This window comes from Aspergillus pseudodeflectus, assembly GCF_044049435.1.
Source record: "Aspergillus pseudodeflectus strain CBS 756.74 chromosome Unknown BJX68scaffold_6, whole genome shotgun sequence".
NCBI lineage: Eukaryota > Fungi > Ascomycota > Eurotiomycetes > Eurotiales > Aspergillaceae > Aspergillus > Aspergillus pseudodeflectus.
The window spans coordinates 498,514-523,805 of record NW_027263782.1 but is presented as its reverse complement, the minus strand read 5'-3'; the positions used below and the strand labels follow the sequence as shown (position 1 = coordinate 523,805).

At 50.6% G+C, this 25,292-nt stretch overlaps 8 protein-coding genes and 4 non-coding genes across 12 annotated transcripts; 5 read left to right on the top strand and 7 right to left on the bottom strand.

Annotated features, from left to right (window-relative positions):
* Positions 1 to 46: 46 nt before the first annotated feature.
* Positions 47 to 2,371, top strand: atg15 (triglyceride lipase ATG15). The gene is made up of 2 exons (XM_071038954.1): positions 47 to 332; positions 392 to 2,371. The coding sequence occupies exons 1-2, from the start codon at positions 123 to 125 to the stop codon at positions 1,997 to 1,999; spliced, it is 1,818 nt and encodes a 605-aa protein (XP_070903070.1). The 5' UTR covers positions 47 to 122; the 3' UTR covers positions 2,000 to 2,371.
* An 86-nt stretch (positions 2,372 to 2,457) lies between these two features.
* On the bottom strand, positions 2,458 to 4,369 carry fgaCat (catalase easC). Its single transcript, XM_071038953.1, has 3 exons — positions 4,113 to 4,369; positions 4,011 to 4,063; positions 2,458 to 3,963 (listed from the first exon to the last, which is right to left on the bottom strand). Exons 1-3 carry the CDS (start codon positions 4,132 to 4,134, stop codon positions 2,533 to 2,535), a joined length of 1,506 nt encoding a protein of 501 aa, XP_070903069.1. The 5' UTR covers positions 4,135 to 4,369; the 3' UTR covers positions 2,458 to 2,532.
* Positions 4,370 to 6,487: 2,118 nt separating this feature from the next.
* On the top strand, positions 6,488 to 8,814 carry BJX68DRAFT_229017 (putative MFS alpha-glucoside transporter). The gene is made up of 2 exons (XM_071038952.1): positions 6,488 to 7,257; positions 7,315 to 8,814. Exons 1-2 carry the CDS (start codon positions 6,940 to 6,942, stop codon positions 8,689 to 8,691), a joined length of 1,695 nt encoding a protein of 564 aa, XP_070903068.1. The 5' UTR covers positions 6,488 to 6,939; the 3' UTR covers positions 8,692 to 8,814.
* echA (enoyl-CoA hydratase echA) lies at positions 8,815 to 10,064 on the bottom strand. Its single transcript, XM_071038951.1, has 4 exons — positions 9,795 to 10,064; positions 9,588 to 9,725; positions 8,971 to 9,516; positions 8,815 to 8,916 (listed from the first exon to the last, which is right to left on the bottom strand). Exons 1-4 carry the CDS (start codon positions 9,925 to 9,927, stop codon positions 8,867 to 8,869), a joined length of 867 nt encoding a protein of 288 aa, XP_070903067.1. The 5' UTR covers positions 9,928 to 10,064; the 3' UTR covers positions 8,815 to 8,866.
* A 213-nt stretch (positions 10,065 to 10,277) lies between these two features.
* Positions 10,278 to 11,851, top strand: BJX68DRAFT_229013 (Rer1 family protein). Its single transcript, XM_071038950.1, has 4 exons — positions 10,278 to 10,508; positions 10,601 to 10,718; positions 10,775 to 11,077; positions 11,159 to 11,851. Exons 1-4 carry the CDS (start codon positions 10,440 to 10,442, stop codon positions 11,236 to 11,238), a joined length of 570 nt encoding a protein of 189 aa, XP_070903066.1. The 5' UTR covers positions 10,278 to 10,439; the 3' UTR covers positions 11,239 to 11,851.
* Positions 11,852 to 12,069: 218 nt separating this feature from the next.
* On the bottom strand, positions 12,070 to 14,948 carry BJX68DRAFT_263098 (class I SAM-dependent methyltransferase; the record flags this gene model as incomplete). Its single annotated transcript, XM_071044596.1, has 9 exons — positions 12,070 to 12,172; positions 12,239 to 12,441; positions 12,492 to 12,630; positions 12,681 to 13,962; positions 14,013 to 14,087; positions 14,135 to 14,388; positions 14,438 to 14,454; positions 14,508 to 14,639; positions 14,691 to 14,948. 9 exons carry the CDS (start codon positions 14,946 to 14,948, stop codon positions 12,070 to 12,072), a joined length of 2,463 nt encoding a protein of 820 aa, XP_070903065.1.
* A 2,434-nt stretch (positions 14,949 to 17,382) lies between these two features.
* On the top strand, positions 17,383 to 17,454 carry BJX68DRAFT_t33. The gene has a single exon. It is a non-coding gene; the product is annotated as a tRNA-Arg (tRNA).
* A 439-nt stretch (positions 17,455 to 17,893) lies between these two features.
* On the top strand, positions 17,894 to 17,965 carry BJX68DRAFT_t34. The gene has a single exon. It is a non-coding gene; the product is annotated as a tRNA-Arg (tRNA).
* Positions 17,966 to 19,608: 1,643 nt separating this feature from the next.
* On the bottom strand, positions 19,609 to 19,680 carry BJX68DRAFT_t32. The gene has a single exon. It is a non-coding gene; the product is annotated as a tRNA-Arg (tRNA).
* A 707-nt stretch (positions 19,681 to 20,387) lies between these two features.
* BJX68DRAFT_t31 lies at positions 20,388 to 20,459 on the bottom strand. The gene has a single exon. It is a non-coding gene; the product is annotated as a tRNA-Arg (tRNA).
* A 287-nt stretch (positions 20,460 to 20,746) lies between these two features.
* On the bottom strand, positions 20,747 to 22,825 carry BJX68DRAFT_253049 (putative MFS multidrug transporter; the record flags this gene model as incomplete). The annotated part of the gene is made up of 8 exons (XM_071042651.1): positions 20,747 to 20,839; positions 20,915 to 21,009; positions 21,110 to 21,418; positions 21,503 to 21,652; positions 21,705 to 22,145; positions 22,231 to 22,308; positions 22,390 to 22,700; positions 22,758 to 22,825. The coding sequence occupies 8 exons, from the start codon at positions 22,823 to 22,825 to the stop codon at positions 20,747 to 20,749; spliced, it is 1,545 nt and encodes a 514-aa protein (XP_070903064.1).
* Positions 22,826 to 23,395: 570 nt separating this feature from the next.
* BJX68DRAFT_229009 (general substrate transporter) lies at positions 23,396 to 25,168 on the bottom strand. The gene is made up of 2 exons (XM_071038949.1): positions 24,898 to 25,168; positions 23,396 to 24,841 (listed from the first exon to the last, which is right to left on the bottom strand). Exons 1-2 carry the CDS (start codon positions 25,082 to 25,084, stop codon positions 23,475 to 23,477), a joined length of 1,554 nt encoding a protein of 517 aa, XP_070903063.1. The 5' UTR covers positions 25,085 to 25,168; the 3' UTR covers positions 23,396 to 23,474.
* Between the last annotated feature and the right edge of the window lie 124 nt (positions 25,169 to 25,292).

The following is a 25,292-nucleotide window of genomic DNA, read 5'->3' as shown; positions in this document are numbered from 1 at the left end:
CGTCACTGATAAGTGCAGTCAGCCCCAACCTTCCGGTGTCTGGAGCTCGAGTCGCCCGTGAGTAACCACGCTTCTATCTATTCGTTCTCTTGTTTCTGTGTCATTATCACTAGTCTACAATCATGGAGCGCTCCCAGCGACGCACGAGGAAGCGACAACTCAAGAACATGAGCCTGTCCAGTCTGCTCATGTCCCTCGCCGTGCTGCCCAGCGCCGCCTCCGCTTATCACCCTCTATACTCCGGGTCGCGACAGTCACCCTTATTCATCCCTCCACAAATCCCGTTGGCCGGCACGCCTCCTCCTCCTCCTCCTGCTGGAGATCATGAGTTTGTATGTCTTGGTTTATGTGTGTTTGTATTGCTCGTAATGTTTGCTAATTCTCGATCCAGACCCTTCGCCACATCGTCCAGCGAGGGGCTTACGAGTATCCCGAACTTCATAGGAGGCTTGACATTCAACCACATACACAACTTCGAGCTGTCTCAGAAGATGGCATTGAAGAATCCGAACCCGCTGTTCTTAACGTCCCATTCATCGCTTCCTCCGAACCGGTTACTATCGAACGTTTAGCTGACCGACGCCTTTCGGTGATCGAGGGACACTTGGCCGCCGCAAGAGACAGTGGATCAGCAGCTACCCTATCATCGTCGGAATGGACTATGGACACTATAGCCGGGCCTAATGTTACGGATAGGCAGACGGTCCTAACCTTCGCCAAGATGACAGCAAATGACTACATCGAGGTTCCAGGGACCGAGGACTGGCAGGATATACATGGTAGACTCAATTACTCCACAAGCTTTGGGTGGCAGAACGATGGGCTGCGAGGTCACATATATGCCGATAAGACGAACAGCACGATCGTCATATCGCTCAAGGGAACATCTCCCGCTCTTTTCGATGGGGCGGGGACGACTACGAATGATAAGGTGAACGATAATCTCTTCTTCAGCTGCTGCTGTGGACAGGGCGGTTCCTATCTATGGCGGCAGGTTTGCGATTGCCAGGAGTCCGCCTTCAACGCCAACTTGACCTGCATCGTCGAAGCTATGAATGACGAGAACCGTTACTATCGTGCTTCAATCGACTTGTACACCAACGTCACCGAGCTGTACCCCAACGCGAACGTCTGGCTGACAGGCCATTCTTTGGGTGGCGCTATGGCTAGCCTATTGGGATTGACATTTGGCATACCAGTTGTCACTTTTGAGGCCGTTCCTGAAGCCCTGCCTGCCGCCCGTCTAGGTCTCCCGGTCCCTCCAGGGAACGACCCAAGACTGCCGCAGACACGGAAGTTTACCGGTTCATACCACTTTGGACATACTGCAGATCCCGTCTACATGGGAACTTGCAACGGAGTCAGTTCAGTGTGCACCTGGGGCGGCTATGCCATGGAGTCTGCCTGCCATACCGGCCAGATATGTGTTTACGACACAGTCGGAGACAAGGGCTGGCGTGTCGCAATCGGTACTCATCGTATCAAGGCGGTTATCTCAGATGTACTGGAGGTATACGACGATGTTCCACGTTGTACGCCAGAAGAAGAGTGCTACGATTGCGAGCTTTGGAAGTTTTTCAAGAGTAACGGGTCCGAAAGCACTACTACCACAAGCTCTACTACATCAACTACAACCACGTTCTCCTCAACCAGGACAACAACCTGCAAAACTCCTGGTTGGTGGGGCTGTCTGGACGAGACTACAACGACCTCCGAAACGACAACTACCACGACGACAACGTCGACTTGCAAAACCCCTGGTTGGTTTGGGTGCAAAGATCCTACATCGGCCACAACAACTACTGAAGCCCCTACAACAACCACGACCTGCAAGGACCCAGGCTGGTTTGGCTGCCGCGACCCCCCGTCAACGACCAGTCCTCCATCCTCCGCACCGCAGACATCTACATGTGATGATCCGGGGTACTTCTGGGGTTGTTGGGACACCCCAACCGCGGCTAGCCACGTCATAACGCCGCCGCCAACCCTACCTCACTAAACACAGCCCGTGTTACCCGCAAACATTCGCTTCTTATGACCATATACGATTCGTTCATCCAGCGCAAATTTGCTTTCAGATATTTTTGGACTCGGGCTTGGCGTTTCCTTTGGTGTTGGAGTTGCATCGTTTTGTATTGCCTTTGGGATACACATCACACATTACTGGTGCCTTACTCGAATATCCTAGATGGATCAGAGTAATACCTACTATTGTCCTGGGGGAGTTAAATGCCACTTACTGCCAATCTAGTATACACACCATTAGAATCAAGACTATTGTGACATATTGCAACATTGGTTCATTATACAAAGAACGATTGCCGACCTCTTATGTTTTGTGAAATGATCTACTAGTACGTTTAGACTGTGCGGATAATTGCCCATTCGTATATTGTGCCGATTATTGTCTATATCCTTAGAACGAGTAAGGAGATGCAATAATGAAAGGAAATATATGAGAGTAGATTGCACCTGATCCTCGACATAAGTTTAATATTCATAAAATTATTCAGATAGCTCTTTTAGCATAGATTATAGACGAGCCCGAGCATCCGTCACCTTCCCCTCTGTAGCCTTCTCGATTCTAGCACCTAGGTCCGCGTTCACACGACGGAACATGCCATATGTGGCCTTGCGGACCCTAGGGTGAGCATTACACAAGTGACCGGCAATGTTACCGACAAAGTTCTCCTGCTGACCGGGTTGACGGCCCAGAACCTGCCAGAGACCGTTGGCCTGGACAAAGTCCTCATCTGTGACGGGGAGCTGCTCGGTGACGACGGCGCCGGCCCACTTCTCGTGCTCTTGGGAGGCCTTGACGGGCTTGTACTGCAGGGGACGGAAGGTGGAGGGGTAGTTAGGGTTCGCACCGTGGTTACCGTCGACGCTCATGACGCCGTCGCGGTGGAAAGGAGTGAATGAGCGCAAGGGGCAGTTGACGGGGATGGATTGGTAGTTTGCCGTGCCGAGACGGTGACGATGGGTATCTGGATAGGAGAAGAGACGGGCTTGGAGGACGGGGTCGGCGGAGGGTTCGACGCCGGGGACCATGTGGGAGGGGGAGAAGGCGGCCTGTTCGACCTCTGCGAAGTAGTTCTCAGGGTTCTTGTTGAGGGTGAAGCGGCCGAAGCGGCGGAGAGGCACTTCGGATTGCGGCCAGACCTTGGTCAGGTCGAAGATGTTCCAGCGGAATTTCTCGGCCTGTTCGGGGCTGAGGACTTGGACGTAGCAGGTCCATGAAGGGTACTCGCCGCGGGCAATGGCGTTGAAGAGGTCCTGGGTGTGCCAGTCTGGGTTCTCGGCAGCGAGGCGGCCAGCTTCGGCGTCTGTGAAGGTCTTGTTGCCCTGGTCTGTCTTGAGGTGGAGTTGAACGTAGTTGAAGGTGCCGTCGGGCTTAATCCATTTGTATGTGTGGCCAGAGTAGCCGTTCATGTGGCGGTAAGAGTAGGGGGTGCCGCGGTCGCTGAAGAGGTGCATGACCTGGTGGACGGCTTCTTGGTGCGTGGAGAGGTAGTCCCAGAACATCGTTGCGTCCTTGAGGTTGGTCTGCGGGTTGCGCTTCTGGGTATGAATGAACATGGGGAACTTGCTAGGGTCGCGGAGGAAGAAGACGGGGGTGTTGTTGAAGACCCAGTCCCAGTTACCCTCCTCAGTGTAGAACTTGCAGGCAAATCCTCGGGGGTCGCGAGCACTGTCAGGAGAGCCCTTTTCACCTCCGACGGTGGAAAAGCGGACGAATGTCTTGGTCTTTTTGCCAACTCCCTTGAGCATGTCGACGATAGTGATATCACTGATATCGTCGGTGACCTCAAACTCGCCGTAGGCGCCTGCGCCCTTGGCGTGAACTACTCGCTCTGGGATACGCTCACGGTCGAAGTGGGCGAGGATGTCGATGAGGTTGAAATCTTGCAGAAGTAGGGGCCCGTTGGAGCCAACCCGTTGGGAGGCTTGGGGGTCCATCACCTAGGTCTGTTAGCTTACGCCTATCCCTCCACGAGTGTGCGGCTTACAGGACAGCCGTTGGAAGTGGTGTAGACCGGAGTCTCATTGTAGCGGTAGCTCTCTGAACTGGGTTAGAGCCATATCAAAGGATGTAGTGGAGCACAGCTTACTCTGCTCGTCGTCTTGGCCCATTGTGACGGTTGTGAGGTGGGAAACAGATAGTAGGTGAGATTGAGGAAACTTGGAGGTACTGGGTAGAGGCGGAGGGGGTGCGGGGTTTAAATAGAGAGAGCGTGAGGGGAGAGCATGAGTGCCTGGATTTCTGTAGAATATGAAAATCTGTATACAGAGCTCCGGCCAATCGAAGGGCCGGAAAAGGTCAACTTCGAGTCTCCACCGTCAAAGCGGAAGGTCCTTCCGATCTCTCTGGGCAATTTTATTCTCTCTTCTTAATTTCCTAGGCCATCGGCGCGCGTCTTTGCCAGCGATCTCTGTCCTCCCCCGCACCAGATTCGCCGTTGGCACCTCCTGCTCGGAAACTGCCATTTGGTCCTCGTTCGGGAATCGGAGCTTTCCGCAGGCAACTTCCGTCACTCGATCTCATCTCGATTGCTACACAAACTGATGGAAATTGATCATCAAGTATTGATCCATGCAGAACCATCTCGCAGTCTCTCAGAGACGAAAATAATATGCTTGTTCTACCCAAAAAGTGGAGGATCGCATCCCCTTCCTCTTTCCATCCAACGAATGCGAGTGCGGAAGCGCTCCTGAGCTCGCGTTTTCCCCAAAAATGGCAATGTTTACCATCGTCCATGGCCCCAACCAGACCGCATTTGTTGGTAATCACAACTCTCCTCACGCTCATCACCTGTTCTAGCCTCTAAGACTCCTTGTCCGTTATGAAATCAAGCATCCGTTGCATTTGTCTGGCCTATTCCACTGACTAAGGTCCACCTCCGTCTCATGCTCGAAAACCTTCTCCGCATCGGGATATCGCAGCATCGCTAAACTCCCCGGTTGACTATATTACACCGTTCTCACCGGAGGTAGTCATTCCCAAGCAGGTATCCGCATGGACGACGGGCTCGGTTCCGGCGAGGTCTGTCGATCATCAAAGCAATATGAAAGCACGGGATTCGCTTGGTTCTCTCACGTACTCTGAATCACTAATCGTCATGAAGAGGCCCGATCTCTTTTGGCCCGTCTTCGTGCTGTTCCGAGATGCCTTTGCATCGGCTCCGCATGAGCAGACATAATCCGAATTAGCCGTTTGGAGGAAGCCGATTGCCGCCGGCAAGCTGACGCCTACGTACTGGAAGCTTTTGAGAAGGGAACAGGTGACAGAAGGCTCTTTCGCTGAGCTTTCCGCGCCATTGTTCTGCATAAAAATGCCAATTCGAAGGACGCGTCGGCGACATTCATACGCTTGTCGGAGCCAAGAAACGGGATCTATAAGCACTGTCCGGCCTTCGTTTGAAATAGACGTGCTGAGCATAGTGGCTAGCTAGAGCAAAGCTGTTCGTCATTTTCTAGCCCTTGCTCTGGAGAATCAGATCACTGCCATTGCGATCTTCTTTCTGTGGCATCGTGTGCTGTACCAACAGCTACCTATCGCCACCTTTTGGCTCATTGACACTAGTTTGATATATAAAACAGGACAACCCACGAGAGATAGCATGGACTTGGAACATGAGTCTGCCAAACCCAGTGGCATGACTTGGATGTTAAGACCTATTACTGCATTACAATCAATTGCGCTTGATGCTGTCCTCATGGGCGGCATGTACTACTTACAACCTACGGCGCACAGCCATCCGAGGTTCAAAACTCCCACCTCATTCAGGTTCACCGCTCATGGGATTTCAACTTCAAGTGGAATACAAAGATGAAAATAACTCGTCCTTCATTTAACGGATCACCTGGATTGAACTGTCCCACGGTTAAGTCACAGATTCCATCTTTCCTACACTGCAGATTGCATATCACAGGGAAGCTTCCATAACGCGCATTTGACGCGTATGGAAGATCTGAGGTCTATGTTCTTGGAGTATGCCATAATCCCTTCCTAGAAAAACGTTGAGGATGAACCTATAAAGCTGTGTCACGACAATAAATCATGAGCACATGTCATCCCTTGAGCGTTCGAGGGTCCAGCCGCTCGAGTCAGTGCGGAGTATATTCTCCGCGAACCGCACGGAGTACACGACAGTCCAGAGTCGAGCAGTAAATCTCAACCTATCAGCTGGAGCATAAAATGTCATCTGCTACCAAATGGCGGTACTACCGTGACACAACCTTGGAACTCATCAACCCTTCCCAGGAGTTCGGGCCGAGCTTGTATACGCCTTTCCAACCGTAATTTCTCCTTTTTCGAAGTTCTACGAAATGTTTAGAATCAGCTGGAATTTCTGGATTTCTGGGCACCTGGGCGGGAGCCGGAGATTGCCTAAAGCGGTTAAGACGAGGTTTTCTTGTCGTTCCCGGAAACGGACATCGCGCACAAGCCCAGTGCTCCTTCCGACTCTCAGCATTTCTTGTTACCCTCACCTCCATGCTTAGACTCGCGATGGCGGTCCCTTCATCTCTCCTTATTTTCAGAGTCGCATGGAAAAGCAAGACAGCATCCAATGGAGGATTCCCTGCTTGATTTTCTGGTGAGCTGACCCAAGAAACTGCAAAACACTAACGGCTTGGCTGCACACCCCTCCACGGCCACTGGCCTGTTCCCCACAAACCCCAGCACTTGAAATGTCACCCTCTGGTGCAATTGTCTATCTTGGTGCTAGCGTCGCATGCACTTCAACTTTTTCTTGGACGCTCAGTCGCTCGTCTTCGGGAGAAATCTTCGCGAGGGTGGATAGATGTGGACCCTTCTCCCCGTCCCCGCCGCGGATATAAATCTCTACCGATCCATCTCCCACACTCGCCAGAGTTAGCCGTCAATCCCAGCTCCTCTCCTCGCACGGATATTTCCCGCTGCATGGTTTCCTCACCATGGACTCGTTTCAGCCACAGGATGTGATCTCCCCGGTCAAGGGGCAAGCGTCAGCACAAGATCGTCAAGACTCACCAACGCCAATGGCCAAGATCATTGAAAATGCAAAGGCGGCTACGGAAAAGGAGCAAAAGATGACTCTGCTGCAGGGCATCAAGCTCTACCCGAAAGCTGTGATATGGAGTGTCGTTATTTCCACATGTATCGCCATGGAAGGTTACGATATATCTCTTGTCAACAACTTTTACGCTTTCGACCAGTTCAACCGCAAGTACGGCGAGATCTCTACGGATGGCAGCTATCAGGTCCCAGCGAGGGTAATTACCCTTTCTAGACATTGATAAGTCTCTAGCTGACATTCATGAATCTTTTAGTGGCAAGCGGGGTTGAGTAATGGTGCATACGTCGGCGAAATCATCGGTCTCCTCATCAACGGTTGGGCTTCTGAAAAATTCGGGTATCGGTATACGGTCATGACATGTCTAATCCTCATAACCGCTTGGACTGCGATCTTCTTCACGGCTCCCAATGTACAAGCACTTCTAGCCGCCGAAATCTTGGCGGGTATACCTTGGGGAGTATTCCAGACGCTTTGCGTTACTTATGCGTCGGAAGTGTGCCCGGTTGCTCTGCGCGGTTACCTTACCACCTACGTCAATTTCTGCTGGGGTCTTGGACAGTTGATTGGAGTCGGAGTCATCCGGGCCATGATTGATCGCCATGACGAATGGGCTTATCGTATTCCTTACGGTCTCCAATGGATGTGGCCGCTGCCACTTTTCATTGGTATCTTCCTCGCCCCAGAGTCACCTTGGTGGCTAGTGCGGAAGGGCCGGAGTCAAGATGCCAAGAAGGCATTGCTGCGGCTGACGAGTTCAAACAACGAGACCGGCTTCGATGCGGACGAGACCATCTCCATGATGGTTCACACCACGGCCTTGGAACAGAAGATCACGTCAGGTGCTAGCTATTTGGACTGCTTCAAGGGAGTGGATCTTCGTCGCACGGAGATTGTCTGTATGGTGTGGGCTATTCAAAACCTCAGTGGAAACTCCTTCTCCAACTATTCCACCTACTTCCTGCAGCAAGCTGGACTTCCGTCCTCGACAGCCTATTCCTTCGCCATGGGACAGTATGGTATCAACATGGTCGGTGTCTTCGGTGCATGGTTCCTCATGTCCTGGGGTATCGGGCGTCGCAAGCTCTATCTTTACGGTCTTTGCGGTCTCTGTGTCATGTTGCTTGTCATGGGCTTCCTTGGTTTGGTTCCCGAGGACCATCGGACCCAGTCCTCCCTTGCAACTGGCTCAATGATGATTGTCTGGGCTCTGTTCTATCAGTTGACAGTTGGAACGGTGGCATACTCTCTCGTTGCGGAGATCTCCACACGTCGCCTGCAGATCAAGACCGTCGTTCTTGGTCGTATCTTGTATAACATCGTTGCGATCATTTGTGGTGTTTTGACCCCATACATGTTGAACCCAGGCGAATGGGACTGGGGTAACTTTGCCGGACTATTCTGGGGAGGAATTTGCTTCCTCTGTATCATCTACACCTACTTCCGTGTCCCAGAACCAAGAGGCCGTACATTTGCCGAGCTAGATGTTCTCTTCGAACGTGGTGTCAGTGCACGCAACTTCGATAGCACGCAGGTCGACGTCTTTGACGAGACGGTTGAGGACCAAGTAGTCGAAAACTACCAAAGCCAGAGGCTGCGCCCGAATGATCCGGAAAAGCAACCCGTGTTCTGAGCTATAGTCTCGAAGCACGACCACTCCGCTGGACTGCACAGCGTATGCGGACTAATGAATGTACATAATATGTTACGAGGCAACGAATTGTACTTAATAATGCCTTTGGATATAATTAATCATATGGGAATTCACTTGACCATGATCTCACAACCTCCTAGTGCGTCCTACATACTTACTCGTGCGACCACTCGGGCTTCTTCTTCTCGGCAAATGCAGTCATCCCTTTACTCGGTCAGTCTCCAATTCCAGACACCACAGCGAGAGAGCAGAACGTACCAATCTTTTGATCCTTGCTGCCAAACAACCCATGGAATACGCCCCGCTCATACTCAACCCCCTCCCTCAACGCCAACTCCTGACTCTTATTTACAACCGCCTTAGCCGCAACCGTCGCAACCCGACTATACGACGCAATTGTCTCCGCCGTCTTAACAGCCTCGGCCAAAACCTCCTCCTTCCCACCTTCCACAACCTTCGCCGCAACCCCCCACTCACCAGCCTCCTTCCCGCTAAAGTTCTTCCCCGTCAGAATCAGCTCCATCGCCTTACTCTTGCCGATTGCCCGAGTAAGGCGTTGCGAGCCACCTGCTCCGGGGATAGTACCGAGTTTGATCTCGGGCTGCCCGAAGGTTGCGGTGGAGGTGCAGTAGATGATGTCGCACATTAGGGCGAGCTCGCAGCCGCCGCCGAGGGCGTAGCCGGAGACGGCGGCGATGACGGGTGTGCGGATGGAGTTTGCGAGGTGCGACCAGGGAGCTATGAAGTTGTTTGTGTAGGCGGTTGAGAAGGTTAGGGGGGCCATTTCTTTGATGTCGGCCCCGGCTGGTACAGGAAACCCATTAGAAGACTATCGTTTGGTCCGATAGGAAGTATGTAAGGGGAGGGAGAAATACCCGCGAAAGCCTTGTCACTTCCGGTGATGATGATAGCACCGATGTCCTTGCTTTCGTCGTACTTGGAGAGTGCATCGTTGATTTCCTTGAAGAGCGGGCTGGAAAGGGCGTTGAGGGCTTTAGGGCGGTTGAGGGTGACTGTTGTAGGTATGAATTAGTATATACAAGGTTATTTGTGGCCGGGAAGAATCGTTTATTTGGACGTACTCAGGCCGACTCCCGGCTTCGGAGTCGAGGTGAGGATGTGCTCATAGCTCGGAGCCGCGGAAGAGTACAGGCGGATCCGGGCGATGTAGGTGGGACGGGAGGAGGCGAATCGGGGGAATTGGCGGGCGAACATGGTGGATTGAGTATGTGTGATCAAACAATGAGGGAGACGGCGATTTTTTATAAGAGAAGAGGGCAATGGTTGAAGATGGAAAGTCTTGACTTGGCCAAATCCGCGGACGGCGAGCTGCACCAGCGGATTCCCCGCATTGCCGACGCAAACCGTCTGCTTTTCGGATTCCAAGGTCCAGTTGTCCCGAGGTAACTGTATCACGTGAAGAATCCATCCTCAAAGAGTCTAGCGTACCTCTTTATAAGCCTGAGGCAGAAATTGAGGCGCAGCGTTGCAGCTGTGGCTGGGCAAGCCCAAAGAGGCGTAGCGCTTGTGGTTGGGACCGTCGGAGTTCGCAATCGCCCGCCGCTGGGGAAAGTGGACAACTTTTGCACATCTGTTCTATCACGACTGCCCCGGGGTACGTTTGAACGCTGGATTCCTGGTCTTGAACCTGCGCTCTCTTCCTCAGAACCAACCTATCTCTCTTCTTGTCCTATCAGTCACCGATCGTCTCCTATCGAACCGCCGCAATGGATGTCCCTGAGCCCGAGCAGACGCCATTTACCGCAGTCTCCGCGCAGACGTCGAAGCTTGCTAGGGTAAGTTGATGCCGTGGCCCCTCAACAGCGAAAGTCATATTGGAGGAAACGAAACAACAGCGAAGCTAGGCATGAGCTGACTCCCGACACAGCAATACCAAACCTACCTCGACGCCTCCACGCCATTCACGACCTACCGCTGGATAGGCACCGTCGTTCTTCTCCTCGTCTTCTTTCTGAGGATCGTTCTCGCTCAAGGCTGGTACATTGGTATGCCCATCTTCTCCGGTACCACCTCCATACCCTTCTAATGGCAAAAAAAACAGTCGCATACACCCTCGGAATCTACCTCCTAAACCTCTTCCTCCTCTTCCTCCAACCCAAGTTCGACCCCTCCCTCACACAAGACGAGGGCCTCGAAGACGGCGACGCCGGAGCTCCCAGCCTCCCCACAAAGCAAGACGACGAATTCCGTCCCTTCATCCGCCGGCTCCCCGAGTTCAAGTTCTGGCACTCCGCCACCCGCGCCATCGCCATTGGCTTCCTGTGCAGCTGGTTCTCCATCTTTGATATCCCCGTCTTCTGGCCCGTTTTGGTCGTTTACTGGATCATTCTGTTTGTTCTGACAAGTATGTCGCCTTTTTTCCCTCCTCTTGAATCATCATCTTCTGGAAAGAGAAGGTTTGCTGATGTGGTCTTACAATATACAGTGCGACGACAGATTCAGCACATGATCAAGTACCGCTATGTGCCTTTCTCCTTCGGAAAGACCAGATACGGCCGCTCATAGATAAGGATGGGAATGCGATTTCCTTTTTTGCTTTCCATTTCCGCATCTAGTTTTTTCCACCTTTTTCTCGATTGTCTGATGAGATGACGACATCTACATCCTTTACCAGTTTGACGGGATGTACTCGGGTATTTTGACGGTTCTTCTCTTGTAATGGTTCTGCATGACATTGCCCCTTGCTTTTGCCTTGCTTTGATCTGCTGTCGGGCACTCCCGGACGGCGGGGCTGAGCTAATTTGATTTGATGTGGAGGATGAAGAAGGAAGCGGAGGGATGTAGCGCATAATGCATTTGTGTACCTTCTTCTCCTTGTTTTCTTGATGATGACTTCGTGTTACCCTTATCTCTTTTCTTTTCCTTTCCTCAATCATGCCCCGCTGTACAGAGGGTTCTATGGCACTGATTTCCCGGGTCCTGTTTTTTGGCCCGCCTTTCATGCTGGGTCGCTGTGCTCTACTATATGCCTATAGGGCTGTGTATCTTTACGCGCATGATGTTGGTAGGCAGGACTAAATAGACAAAAGTCATGAGGCATAGGACAGATTAGTTGTTGCTCAAAGTATAGGTCGTGATTTTGGCATCAAATCTAGTCATAAATATAGGTAGGTAGTACGAAAACTCATATGTAGTATGTATGCATCATTGCAGCCAGTCATCACATATCCACTCCCGCGCATCGCCTCCGACAAACGCAAAGATGGGTATACGTTTCAGATTTCAAATAAAATATCTAATATAGATGGTATAAATAGATCGTGGGTAAGTAATAGTGTAGTGTTGTGTAGGTACGTTTCGCCTGCGAAAAGATGTCCGGGTGAGGGGGGGATAGCCTTAGATCTCGAGATATTCCACGCTGTTGGATCGCTTGTCTTGCCTTGGCCGCTCAAGCTCTCGAGTCTTCGTGCAGATCCAGGTCGATGCGTACATGTTTACTCTACTGTTTGTCAGTATATCTGCATTCCTCACCGCGCTTACGGTTTTCTGGTCTTGGGTCACGTACCGGTCAATGCAGCTACCTGGGAATCGCGCTCCGACCCGTCGAGCCGTGAAGCCGTTCTCCTCGAAGTTCTTGATATACCACGGCTCAATGCTAGCTGAGCGGAGGAGGATGCGGCCATCCATCTTGAGGGCGTGGTTGAATTTGCGTGCTTGGGCGGCGGCGTCGGTGCCTTCTGGGTCGAACCAGTCCATTGAGTCCATGACCTAGATAGCTGATTAGTGATTGTATGCGTGAGAGTAGGTATATCACTTACCACTGCGATTGTGAGACTTCGGGGTGTGATGCGTCCAATGACCTCGTTGATCTCGTCTGTGTGGATACGAAGGCCGTCAAAGGCGCCTGGGGAAGCGAGTTTCACATGGGCCTGGGGGGAAAGGTAGGCGGGGTGGCATCTATGAGACCAGTTAGCGAATAGCGCGAAGCCATAGGTTTGGAAGCTCACCTTCTTGAGAATTGACCCTGCAAGCACAGGAAGTAGAAGTAGTTGTCGTTGCTGATCATCGTGTCCTGAATCACCGGGTCGAGTGTATCCACGACATACTCCCAGATTGACTTGCCGCTGATGTCCTTCGCATTATTCATCTCTTTCGTCAAGCCATTACGCTTGAAGTAGTCGTCAACAATCATGTTCCGCTGGTTTCGAGGAACTCCAGCGGCCTTCCATGCAAACCACTCGGTGGAAACTACAGCCCAGTGAAGAGGCCTGCTCATCAGAACTGACCGAATCCGCGGCCAGACCTTACGCTGCTCGGCGAGCGTCTGAGCCTCGCAGAGCTTTTTCACTTGGCCCTCAAGACCGAAAACCTTGAAGAGGTAGCGGACCATCTTGATTGCGTGTCGTGACCCTCCAGTCTCGTATAGTCCTCGTCCAGAAGCTGAAGTGAAGACGTGGGTGTGCTCAAGCCAGTACTGGAAAGCCTGGCTGGACAAATGAGGGCTTAGACGGGAAACAAGGAGATTGCGGAAATCCGGGTGCTTTCCTTCACCAAAGATCTTCCAAACATCGCGGTGGCCGAGGGCGATAAAGCTTGCAACCTTGAGCTCAAGGAGATGGTTCTGGTTCGGGTTCAAGTCGACCGCATGCACTCGACGTGGGCTCTTCTGCAAGTAATCCAGAATGTTGTCACCGGCACTCGTAATGGCGAGAATGACGTCGTCACGCTTGATGTTCAATAGGCGGTGATCGACCCGAGGGTCTTCCCAGTTGAAGGCGTAAATGTATTCATTCTGAAATTGTGTGTGTTTTGGGAGGAGGTCGTTGTAGAAGATGCGGTAATGGTGGTTCTGGTAGAATGATGCGGGAAGGGGAAGGTTGGAACTCAAGTTGATGACGGCCGACTCGTACGCCTTGGAGCGGATCTCTTGTGCGCTCTTTGCAACGGCCTTGTCCATCTCCTTACGATGGTTGGCTGGCGACAAGTAAGGAGATTCAGTGAAGGATGCATCTAGCTTCTCGAGGGCTTCTCGGCTGGCTTTGTCCGAGGAGAGATCCTTGTGGCAGCCGATGAAGATATAGTAAGGAATGCCTCCAAGAAGGTAGTTGCGCTCGCTAGCGGAGATGACGGTTCCGAAGCGATATTCCAAGTAGTCGCGGCGAGCAGCGTCGAGGTTCACACGGTCTGCCTCGAACCAAGCGCGCCAGAATGCACGGCCAAGCCAGTTGACGTGTCGGTTGAAAGCACCACCAATGTAGTTCCTGGAAGAGACATCAACGATACTCTGTACTGTTCAAGGTTAGCCTCTCTCTTTGTTTGATTGTCGGCTTGAGATTTACCATAGAAATCGCAGACTCCTAGTAGACCGGATGGTTTTACCAGTTGCCCAAGAGAGTCCACTACACTGTAATAATCTGCAGATGTGAGTGTTTGTTCGGAGCATTATTGCAGGGATACTTACCTGGGATCATAGACAAGCTGTAGCTCATTGTAACTACATCGGCACCAGCACTCGAAGTCTTTCCTGGTTCGATGCCGTCCTCTGGCAGGCGGAAGGAACGAGCATCCTGGCATACAACGCTGACGTTTTTCCACCCCAGGCGCTCGAAGCGTTGACGAGCAACTTCGCAAAGGGATGGAGAGAGGTCGACAAGGTAAACGTGGGAAAAGAATTCCGGGACGGAGACAAAAGCGGCCATAGCCTCGATGTTATACCTAGATCTTATTAGGATTGGCTGACAAGTTATGGGTGAGTAATGCTCACCCTGTACCACCGCCAATCTTGAACAGTCGTTAGTCAGATAAAAACAAGCCAGTTCGCGGGAATATCTTACATCAACCCAGACTGCCTTTCCCGCCTGAAGGTCCTTGTTTTCAAGTTTGTATTTGAGTTGAGCCGCAACGAGGCCAAGCATGTCTTCACGGCCGCGGAGGAGGCGTTTGCGAGTAGCATCGTATACGGTAGCCTGTGGGCGGGTCAGTGGTGTACTTCAAGCCACAATCTGATGCGCTCATACCTGTGTCTTGTAGAAGCTCTCTAAAGCATCCTGTTGGCCACTTCCGCCTCTGTCATGAGGCTTCAAGAAGTTTGCATAGATGAATTTCAAGTAACTGAAGGCACCTTGGTTTAAGTCAATCTTGCGCTTCCGCGATGCCGTAAAAAGGACAATTGCAACGAGGGCGAAAACAAAGAAGGCAGTGCCCGCAATGGACACATAGAGACGGTCAGGACCGCTCTGGAGGAAGCCAGTAAAGACACTGGTGAGAGAGCTCATGGCGCACAAGAGGCAGAAGACGATTGAGAGGACAGGAGTGATTAGACTGCCCCAGCGGAGGAGAAACGAGTCGGGAGGGGCGCCTTCTTGAATCAATCAACCCCTCCAACATCGGCTGGAGATCGGGGAAGGCGAATTGAGCGCATGCCTGCTAGGCCCCACCAGAACCGCTTTGTTGATAACGCTGGCTTCCAACACCATGAGGCAACTTGCGAATGCAACGAGTCGGTGCCCTATCACGGCAACACATGGGCATGGGAGATCAAAAGCGCCCTCGCTGGAAGCGGAACTGAATCGACGGCGGCAGAGGTAAATGAGCGGGCGATCCTAGCTCCATCCTCTTTCAATTGGCCCCGTCGCAGACCCGGGGTGGAAGAAGGTTAGAGCCAATACGGTGCACGAGGTGTGGTTCAGGATCCGCAGGTTTATGGGGACATTCTGCAGCTATTCCGAGGACCTGCAGACCAATGCACGGACTCGGGGTCCAGAGCACAGCTGGCAAGTAGGAAAGGGGCGTGGGGGCATGTGTGGCAATCACTTGAGGAGGTCGAAGGGTGAAAACAAACGGCCAAAAGACGTTCGGAGGGAAGCTGCATCATCTCTATATGCGGATCAACCAATCACAACCCGCCTTTTCACCACACTTTGGCTTCTGGATTCCGAACGGCCATCGGTCCTCCATTTGCCATCACAACGATTTTCGGCGCACTCAACGCCAATTATTAGCTGGCTGACTCATTATCTATTCTTATCTCCACAGAGGCTAAAGTTGTATTGTGCTGAGCGTCTTGGAGCCTGAGGCATGCTTCATGAATCGTCCCTCCCACCACCTGCACCGCCCACTTAGTGTCTTCTCATGGGATATCAACCTAGGCACAGTATCTTTTCGGTATCTCGAGACAGATAGCCATATGCTAATGATAGCTATCTGAATCGATGCCAGTTTAGGGTCCTTTTTCTTATCTATATCTTGTTTCTTGCTTGCGACACCAACAGTCAGTGAGATTGAAGTTCTTTCCTTGCCATGGCAGGATACAACTTCAAGGATGCGTGTCTAGAGTTAATTTTGGGGAAAGCTTGTTTTTTTCTCCTTGCTTGTTCAGAGGCTGTGTCTATACCAATCAAACATAACCCGATCTCCTCAGATTCGTTTGAAGCAAGCGCGCGAAGAAGTCCTTGTTTCTCTAGGTTCTGATAAAGTGCCCGTTTGGAAGCAAAGCTCCCTTCTAAGAGGTTTTGGCCCGCCCTATTACCGCTGTTGCTAGTAGCTTGCCCCATGGTTATTACCCCATTGGTGCTCCGTAGTGCAAACATCCACTAGGTCCCAAGGCCACACCATAACCCATGAACTATACGGAGTACGACCTCTAGCCATACGCCATTGGACAATCGTAGAAATGGGTTTGGTAGGGCTTCTTACTTCCTCTTTTCCGCTACTCAGTTTGCTACTCCCTGCCGTATCAGTGCTTTCATCCAAGAGTTTTTTGGTATATGCGGCCAATTCCGAGACCGTGGCATATTTATTATGCCAGCACTTGCTGTTGATGTTTCCGATCAATTTTGGAATCCTTGTTCTGTAGCAAGTCCACAACGTTAAGCCCATGATCGTAAGGATCATCAGTAAGACATTGGTCTCCATAAACCTCAAAGCCGTAGTTTGTGAGGTAGTATAAGGAACCCAGGGCGAACTGCTCTGTTCCAGGAAGCCAAATGGTCCACTTCTCCCCTCGTCCATATCCGAGTCGTTGCTGTTTAGTATTCTGCCATGTGAGGCCATGCAAGCTTCGTAGTTTCTCCAATTTTTGCCGTCCAATCGAAGTCGGATACCTTAGTCAGTTGCGATCGAGCAGAGTATTTTCAGGTCGTAGATCGCAAGGCCCAGTAATTTCAAGAAAGCAACGGCTTGGCGAGATCATTCATCTATGTCTTTTATAGGGGCAAAGGTTCCAGCATCTCTACCTCTGTAACCACCATAGTTTGCTGATCCCGAACATGGTTGTTTTGTATTCTCGAAAAAAGTGACTTACCTGATGGAAAGTCAGCATACGAAGCTGTTGATTGCTCATAGAGTCTTACCTCTCATGTACTCAAGGGAGAGACCGTTGTCTTGAGAAAAGAAGCACTGAACGATAGAGGGCAAGGTCGATTCTGTGATAATATTCGTTATATCTCGACCTCTTTACGGAACTGCTATTTCTATTCCCCCGACTTTGGAACCTCTCCCACGATGAGAGGGTGGACCTCGTAGACAAAAGAGATGCCCTCCTCCCATCCCACGCACGTTAGGACATTGATGTTGAGTATCCATCACAGGCTTTGATGATTATGTGGTAAGTGACTTGCCGTGTTTTGCGCACAAGGATGGTGGGGGAAGCATCTTTGATAGGATTCGAAGGTTTTTGATGTCAAAAATTCACCGCTGCACACTCAATAAGGCCGGCTGGCCCAATGGCAAGGCGCTTGACTACGAATCAAGAGATTGCAGGTTCGATCCCTGCGTCGGTCATTTTTTATGACTTTCTCCACTACTCTTGCGATGGTAAACGAGGTTTGGGTCTGAAAATTTTTGTGTGATAAGGTGGTAACTTCCATTTTGCTCTTCACCATTCATTTAATTATAGTTCCAGAGGCGACTGTCTGTACATAGTTAGATCAAACAAGTGTTGGTTTGTAACTTGTTAGTCGTGTATTGAATTCTTTCGAGCCTTCGGCCTGGCGAAGCATTAACTAAGGCAAAGTGAGTATTGCATTTTCTAATAGTCTTCTTAGGAAGTCGGAATCCTGTGTTAGTTTCTATTATACTTTGTTCTGGGAGGAGAGCCTAGTTGACTACCCTTTAATATCAGTTGTGCTTGCCCTCTGTATGATGCCATGGCATCAACGGAAGTGATGGGAAAACATTTGGCTTCTATTATATTAAACTAACAATGACAAGCCAATAAGAAGGCCTACTGGCCCAATGGCAAGGCGCTTGACTACGAATCAAGAGATTGCAGGTTCGATCCCTGCGTAGGTCAATTTTTTGTTTACATTTTTTCTGCTAATACACACTCATTACTGACTGTGGGGTATCATAACATAACCAAATCAGTCAAAAATCCGGCTGGACCATAATGCTATTGATGCTCTGGAAACGAGAACAGGGATATACTCTCTCGCCTGCCGTTTAGTAACACTTCCTACATCAAATCCATTCCGAGTCCATTATTACCTCAATCACTTGCCAGAAACACTGATGCATAAGCCATACCAATTGACTGTACAGGCTTCCTTTCTTCTGACTACGAATTGGTCACCTGTTACACAACATTTCATATTCTACCGCGAGAAATACCATTTATTCTAAGGCCAACTAGATACCAGGGCTCGAATTCCAGCATCTGGAGAGGCGGTTGTTTGGCCTGTGGGGATCAACGTGTTCATGGCCAAGGTAGGTACCTCTACCAAAGTTGACTGCACGGTGTGCCCGGGCTTCCACACCCAAGTAGGTACTTGGTTGGGATGAATACTGAATGATTATGTTCGCACTAGTCATAAACTCCGCTGCCACTCCTTGGATGTGCTTAAGCTCTAGGGTGGTACACACGGAGGCATAGACTGGTGCCATGCTTGGTACAATTGATACTATCGATTTTCTCTTCACAATGTAAAGATACATAGTGTGAAGCCCTGCACTCGTCTTTAGCAGTATATCCAGTTTGGTAAAGAGATACGAGCGCTACATCTGCGGCTTGTTGGGAGTATTTTGCATCATTGGCGTGGCCGGGAGGGGATGGAGAGTCGTACCTGATTGGATCCGCTGTTTCATTGGTAAGTCAATCTCCAGCACCTACTACAGTACCTCTCATATGTTCCAATATGGGGTTATGAGCGTATAAGGACACTGGAACATGTCTTGGGTGGGAGTATGTACCCAAGTGACAGGGCTAGCGCGTTAGCCATCTACCGTTAATGAGTTACAGTCAGCAATTAAAATAAAGCCTCCTTGACAATGTCAACTAAGGGCTAGACGGTTTTGTCATTTGAATATATCATCTCACGCTGTCAATTGCCCCTTCGTAGCAGCCGCTCCTACTCGCCACTGGGATACCCCCGTCACCGTCAATGAACGGGTATCTCGTTCTTCTGGGACTGGTACGAAGAGAGTTCTGTAAGAGCCCATCGAGGCAGTCTACCTTTGTAGTGCATGGTGATTGGGCTGCGAAGAGCCATCTGATGGGTGTGGACGGTGGGGATATATTTATAGTAACTGCGAATTACATCGATGTAGACTGGAGCCGAGCCAAACAGGGCAACGTATCGTAGATGAAAATCAGAGCCAACTCCGCCCAAGAATACCAATGCGGAAGACATGCGGTGTGATGCAGACATCTAAACCTGAAAAAGTATGGGGGTAGGTAAAATCAGATAAGCCATGCTGATGGCCACAGAGTATAGGGTCGGTATAAGACCGCAAATTAGGGTTAGATCAGATTCTTGTCTGGTCTGGTTGGCTTAGGTTACCCCTTACGTACGTATCAGGGAACTGATCACGGGATAAGGTTGGCACAACGCTTCCCAAGCTTGTGCATGGCCAGGAATTTTAGGTTAATAATAGTGTCCTGCAGTTGTCAAAACAACATCTATCTATATAAATCTTCAGGAGCCAAAAAAAAATTGATGACCTACGCAGGGATCGAACCTGCAATCTCTTGATTCGTAGTCAAGCGCCTTGCCATTGGGCCAGCAGGCCTAATATATTGTTACTGCGATTTACTTTACCATTATAAGGCATAACTAATGCTCTATGCGAAACCTTACTCTCATCGATGCTTTATAGTGCCTAGTATGGGGCAATGAGGGAGCACTGAGCAAGACAATGTTGTGAGATCTCCGAGGCGCGAAAGCGGCGCAGCGCTGATAACCAAATCTGGAGAAAGATTTAGAGACTTGGGAGATATATACCATCATAAATTGTGATGCGGGCCTACTTCCTCCAGATTGCCAGTCATATACAGGTAAGTCTTATCCACTGGTCATCCCGGAATGGCGTACTGAGTACGAAAGGAACATTATACAATGCTAAAGACCACTATTATTAACCTGCGTCGCCTGAAAAACGAGGTCTTTACTACCAAGAAATGCCGTGACCAGCAACAAGGCTACTCCGGAGTCAGTTATAGCCTCGGGCCTAAAGGCAATAACCTAAATCAAACCACAATGGATGATGGATCATTAAAATTTTGATAAATATCCATCAAAGGTCTAATTCTAATTTATTTGGATAAGGGTGATCTCTAAGCAGCACAATTGGCCATAAAGCCAGCAAATGAGGTTGCAGGTCTGCGCATGCAGTAGACTTGGCAGTGGCAACTAGCGACCCACCAGGGCAGGATATCAAAAAATTTTCAAGACTTCGATTTGCATTACTGCCGCAAGGTCTTCAAAGACAAAAAGATATGACCTACGCAGGGATCGAACCTGCAATCTCTTGATTCGTAGTCAAGCGCCTTGCCATTGGGCCAGCAGGCCATGTTGTTGAATATCGTATCCTATTATGACATTATAGGCCTATGCTACCTTTTCAGAAGATTTGGTATGCCCTAATCAATGCCAACTACTGGATGCCTATCCATCATTAAATGGATGCACCATTCCCGCGAGATATCAATTGTTGTATCACCTTATTATGTTAGCATGGCCTTGAAGGACATCCTGCTGTATTGGGTTCCACGGTCTTTCTCTTCCTTAAGTGCATTCACTCCCGCAAGCCATCACGCACTCGCTATATATATATATATGGTTTTGCACTCCCGTGGTTATCCACGATCCCCACCTGCGAACTTACTCTTCGCTCTGATTCTCGGCCCAAACGCAACGAGAACCCAAGGAACAAGCGTCAAGGCAAGACCCTATATGCATTGTTAGAGAAAGACTTAAATGCCATGCGGATATTCATGAAGATGGGCTGGTAGAAAGCCACATACAATCCCACCCAAGAGACTTGCCGCGGGCCCATAACCAAGGTTGCTGAACATGGCATTCGTAACAAGTGGGAATATACCGCCAAGAAGATTACGACCTTTGTCTTATTATTAGTATTGTGCGCAAAAATTCGCAGTCAACAAAGCATAATAAGGGAAGTTGTGGTTATGGCCAGGAGGAAGAGAGAGGAGACATACAAAATGACTGCGCCGCAATAGCGGAACTGGCATACTCCTTATACGCATCGGCAAGGTAATTAAATGTAGCCAGGTATATCGAGAAGATCCCGACGACTGCGCACCCGATTCCCAGAGACGGGACTATCCAGTGTATGGTCGGCCGCGCAGACCGACCGAACCAGAAGAGGCCAATGGGGAGGAGGAACGCTTCGACGCAGGCAAAGTAGAGGCGGGCTTCCGTGGTATGGGGTAGTATATTATAAGTTATTGCCAGCTTCTCTTGGTAGATGCTTAGGAGGGTTGCAAAAATTGAGGCGATAGCAATCGCTAATGTAATCAAAATTGTTAGGTTGTGGATACAAGCAGACATGGATAGAAAGTAGGTGATATAGAAGCAATCTGGGACTATACCAGTAAATGCAGCCCCCGTCTGCTCGAGGGTGAAGTTGTATGTAGTCGAAAAGACGAGAGGAATCGAGCCGAAGTTCAGGTACAGCACGGCCCAGCTGAAAGCGACCCAGAGGGAGAAAAAGAAGACGACAGGCTCGGTGAACAGGAAGGCTGGAGCAAGTTAGCTAGTAGACAAAGATTTGAAACGGATAACGATGCATACTGAATGGCCGCGAGCAAGAAATGATCAACCTATCTCTCAAAGCCATCTCCTCCCCTCCAGTATCGACACGGTATCTGACCCGGACCAACCGGCCCCCTCCCTGAGAATCCCCAAGACTGGAATTCACAACGACACCGTAATATCCCACCTGCTCCATGGCATCAAAGTATGAATTGAAGTCATCCGTCATGCGCGAGAGCAGAACCACCTCACGGGTCTCCGCAAAGAAGAAGTACAATAGCGCCACAAACCCTGCACTGACCATGGCCTGCGAGTAGCATATCCACCGCCATGTTGTCCTTGATGCAATGGCGCTACTTATTAGCGGTCCAACGCCGGTGCCGAAGAGGGTTGCTCCGGAAAATAGAGCCATGGGGACATTTCGCTCATGGTCCGCATATATATCACTGATCACGCCGCCGACGATTGAGGAGAATGATGCTGTTGCGTGTTAGCCAGTTAAAGACCACATAATTCAAACGCGAAACCTGGAAAGAGAAGGGAAAAGGAGAGGAGAAGAACATACACCCTGAAACTCCCAAGAAGAACCTCCCAACCAACAGCCCAGCCAACGAGTCACTCGCGCCACAGCCCGCAAGACAAGCTATCAGAGCAAAACCATACCACATTAGCACAACATACCACAGACGCACACTCAAGCTCCCTATGGATCCTTCTTACTCACCAGTAAAAAGCACCCCACTCCCCAAAAAGATCGGCCTCCTCCCCCACCCCTCCGAGAACGGCGCAAGGACCATCGGCGTAACTGCAAAGCCCAGGGTAAACAGGGTTGTCGATAGATTGAAAGGAACCAGATCAACACCCCATGCCTGGTGTAACTGGTTGAATGCGGGTGCCAGCTCGCCCGCTGCGTAGGCGGCCATGGCTGTTACGCCACAGGCGATTATCGTTGTAATGAATTTCTTTTGCCGGGACCATAGCAAGGGGGATTTGTAGGCTTGGACGTTTGGTGGTGTGGGGATGGTGATGTTTGTGCTTTTGTGTAGATAGTGTGGGACGTGAACATTGGGATGGGACTTCGGATGGAGGTACTCGATTGTGCTATGGATGTCGCATATGGAGGAAGTATGCGTAGGTCTGGGATCCTTTTCGGGGTCCATAGCCGAGGAGCAATCTGCTTGAGTTTGGTAAGGTCGTTCTCAATAGAGCGTTACTGTCTTGGTTCAAGTTGACGCCAAGAGGGAAATGGACGGGAATAGGCGCAAAAGAGACAGCACTTATTGACAAGGGGAAAAGTATCACAATGCCCGAGGGCAACGAATACTATAAAGCAATCACAGGACATAACGCAGCGGGGAAGCAGTCCGTCCATTAATCGTCCTGATATGAAAGTGTCGGAGAATGGCCCTCTCTCCCCGGGCTCTGGCGTACCCGATCCAATCATACCCCCGGCATCTTGGCCTTTGACTCGGGGATCATGATTGGCAGTGTCTTGTCGGTGGATGATATCCAGGTGGCTTATCGTGGTGGGGGCTTGGAAGGGTATCCGGGCACAGTTGAGGCATTTAGCACCAGCGTTTATCGGGTATTCGGATGTCTGGTCACTCTATATTTCGCGGAGCGGGGAGAGACGTGGTGTCGAGTGCCGCTGCTGTATCTGCAAGTATTTTTTTGACGAATTTTGAGTCAATTGAGCGGATTGCTATGAACGCTTACTATAGGCAACCAGGTAAGTGACTCTCCTGCTATATTCGTATTCAGTATCTACGAGCGGCTGTACCAACTGCCGACGCCAATACAGATATTCCCTCAAACAATCTCCTTATGTACAGAGACGTCATCTACGTGAACAACCACCTCTCCGCCCTCTTTCTCAGAGACAACGCTCCCCTTTGGCGTGTCAAAAATCTCTGCGATTGTCTCCAGCGTCTTCCCATACGTCTCTGGAAAGAAAAAGTAGAAAAGCAAGACCTCCACGAGTAACCACGCCACATAAACTAGGTAATACTTCCAACCTAGATCATCCATGCCGATTGGGTTGACAAACTGGTTGAAGAACAGAGCCGCTTTGTTCGTGAAGATCAGCACACTCATACCCGTTGCCCTGAGGTTGAATGGCAGAATCTCCGACGGATACAGGTATAGTGTCGGGTTGAGGGCGAAGTTAAAGGTAGTGTAGTAGATAAATATGAAGGCGAGAGCGGCCTTGCCAGCGCCGTCGAGGGACAGCTCGTTGTAGACGGCGATGCCAACCGTAAGGGCGCTGAATGTGATCCACATTCCGATGCCACCCCCGACGAAGAGCCAGCGGCGGCCAAAGTGGGCTGCAGCTATAGCAGCGAAGACTGAGGTGGCGTAGTTGGTACAGGTTATTGCGCCGTTGATTCTCAATTGTTCTTTGGGCTCCATTATTCCGATTGTTTCCAGAATCTTCGTCAGGTAGTAGGATACCAACCCGTTACCAGACCACTGTCCAGCGACGGCGAGAATGAGGATGATCCCGAGTCTTTGGCGGTTGCCGGGGGTGGCAAAGAAGAGTTTGAGTCCGTTGGCTTCGATTTCTTTTTCTGCACGGAGGACCTCTCGAATTTCGTAGAACTCGGCAGAAACCAACTCGTCGTGGCGGTTGCCGTTTCCATGATACTTGACGAGAATCTCCAAGGCCTCCTCTTCCCGCCCCTTGTACATAAGCCATCGCGGAGACTCGGGAAGAAACCAGATAAAAGCAACCTGGAAGACCGCCGGCAGGCCCTGAAGCAGGGTCGGCGTTCGCCACGACCAAGAGCTGTGCAGATCCAATGTACCGTAGACAACCCAGGCACAGAGCAAAGAACCAACATAGAAAGTAGTGGCGTAGAGGGCTGTGACGAAAACACGGTGGCTGGGATGGACCAATTCGGAGATGAGGACAGGTCCTGCAGTGAGAGCCAGTGTGATCCCGAAGCCGACAACGATACGCGACACGATGAAGGGAGCTAAGCTGTTTGAGGCCGTCTGGATGGCTACTCCGACAATCATGATGATACTTCCAGTCAGGATGGACCAGCGGCGGCCGTAGCGATCAGAGATGATAGCGGAGAAGGGAGTAGAAAGGATTGCTCCGAGGGGGTATGATGCCGACATGAAGCCGAGAATCGCGCCTGTTGGGTGGTCGAAGTATTCTTGCCATTTAGGCACTGTTGTCCAGCGTCAGTAACTGGCTGTACTTGTTCGATGATCAGACATCGCTTACCAGACTGTAGACCATTGAGCAGGGAGCTGTCGTATCCATTGGTGACGCATATCATGAGACATGCAGGGACGAGGATGCTGTAGAGGCGGACGAGCGAAGGATGAAGACGCCAGCCCTGATCCTTTTCTGCTTCTAGGATCTGAGCAACAGATCGGTCCGGCCAAGCATCGACCGTATTCGAAGCCATAGTCGGGCAAGAAGTCCAAGAGAACCGGATGATTAACAACAGAAGGCCCGGTCAAGAGAGAAAGATGAGGGCAGGAGTGATAGTAGTAGTGTCCACCTCCCGTTCATTAGGAACGCCATCACGGTATTTATACAGTTAGACGAAAGCATGATACGATAACACGCCACAAGTAGCGTAGTGGCTTTCCCTCAAATGGGAGAGAGATGAC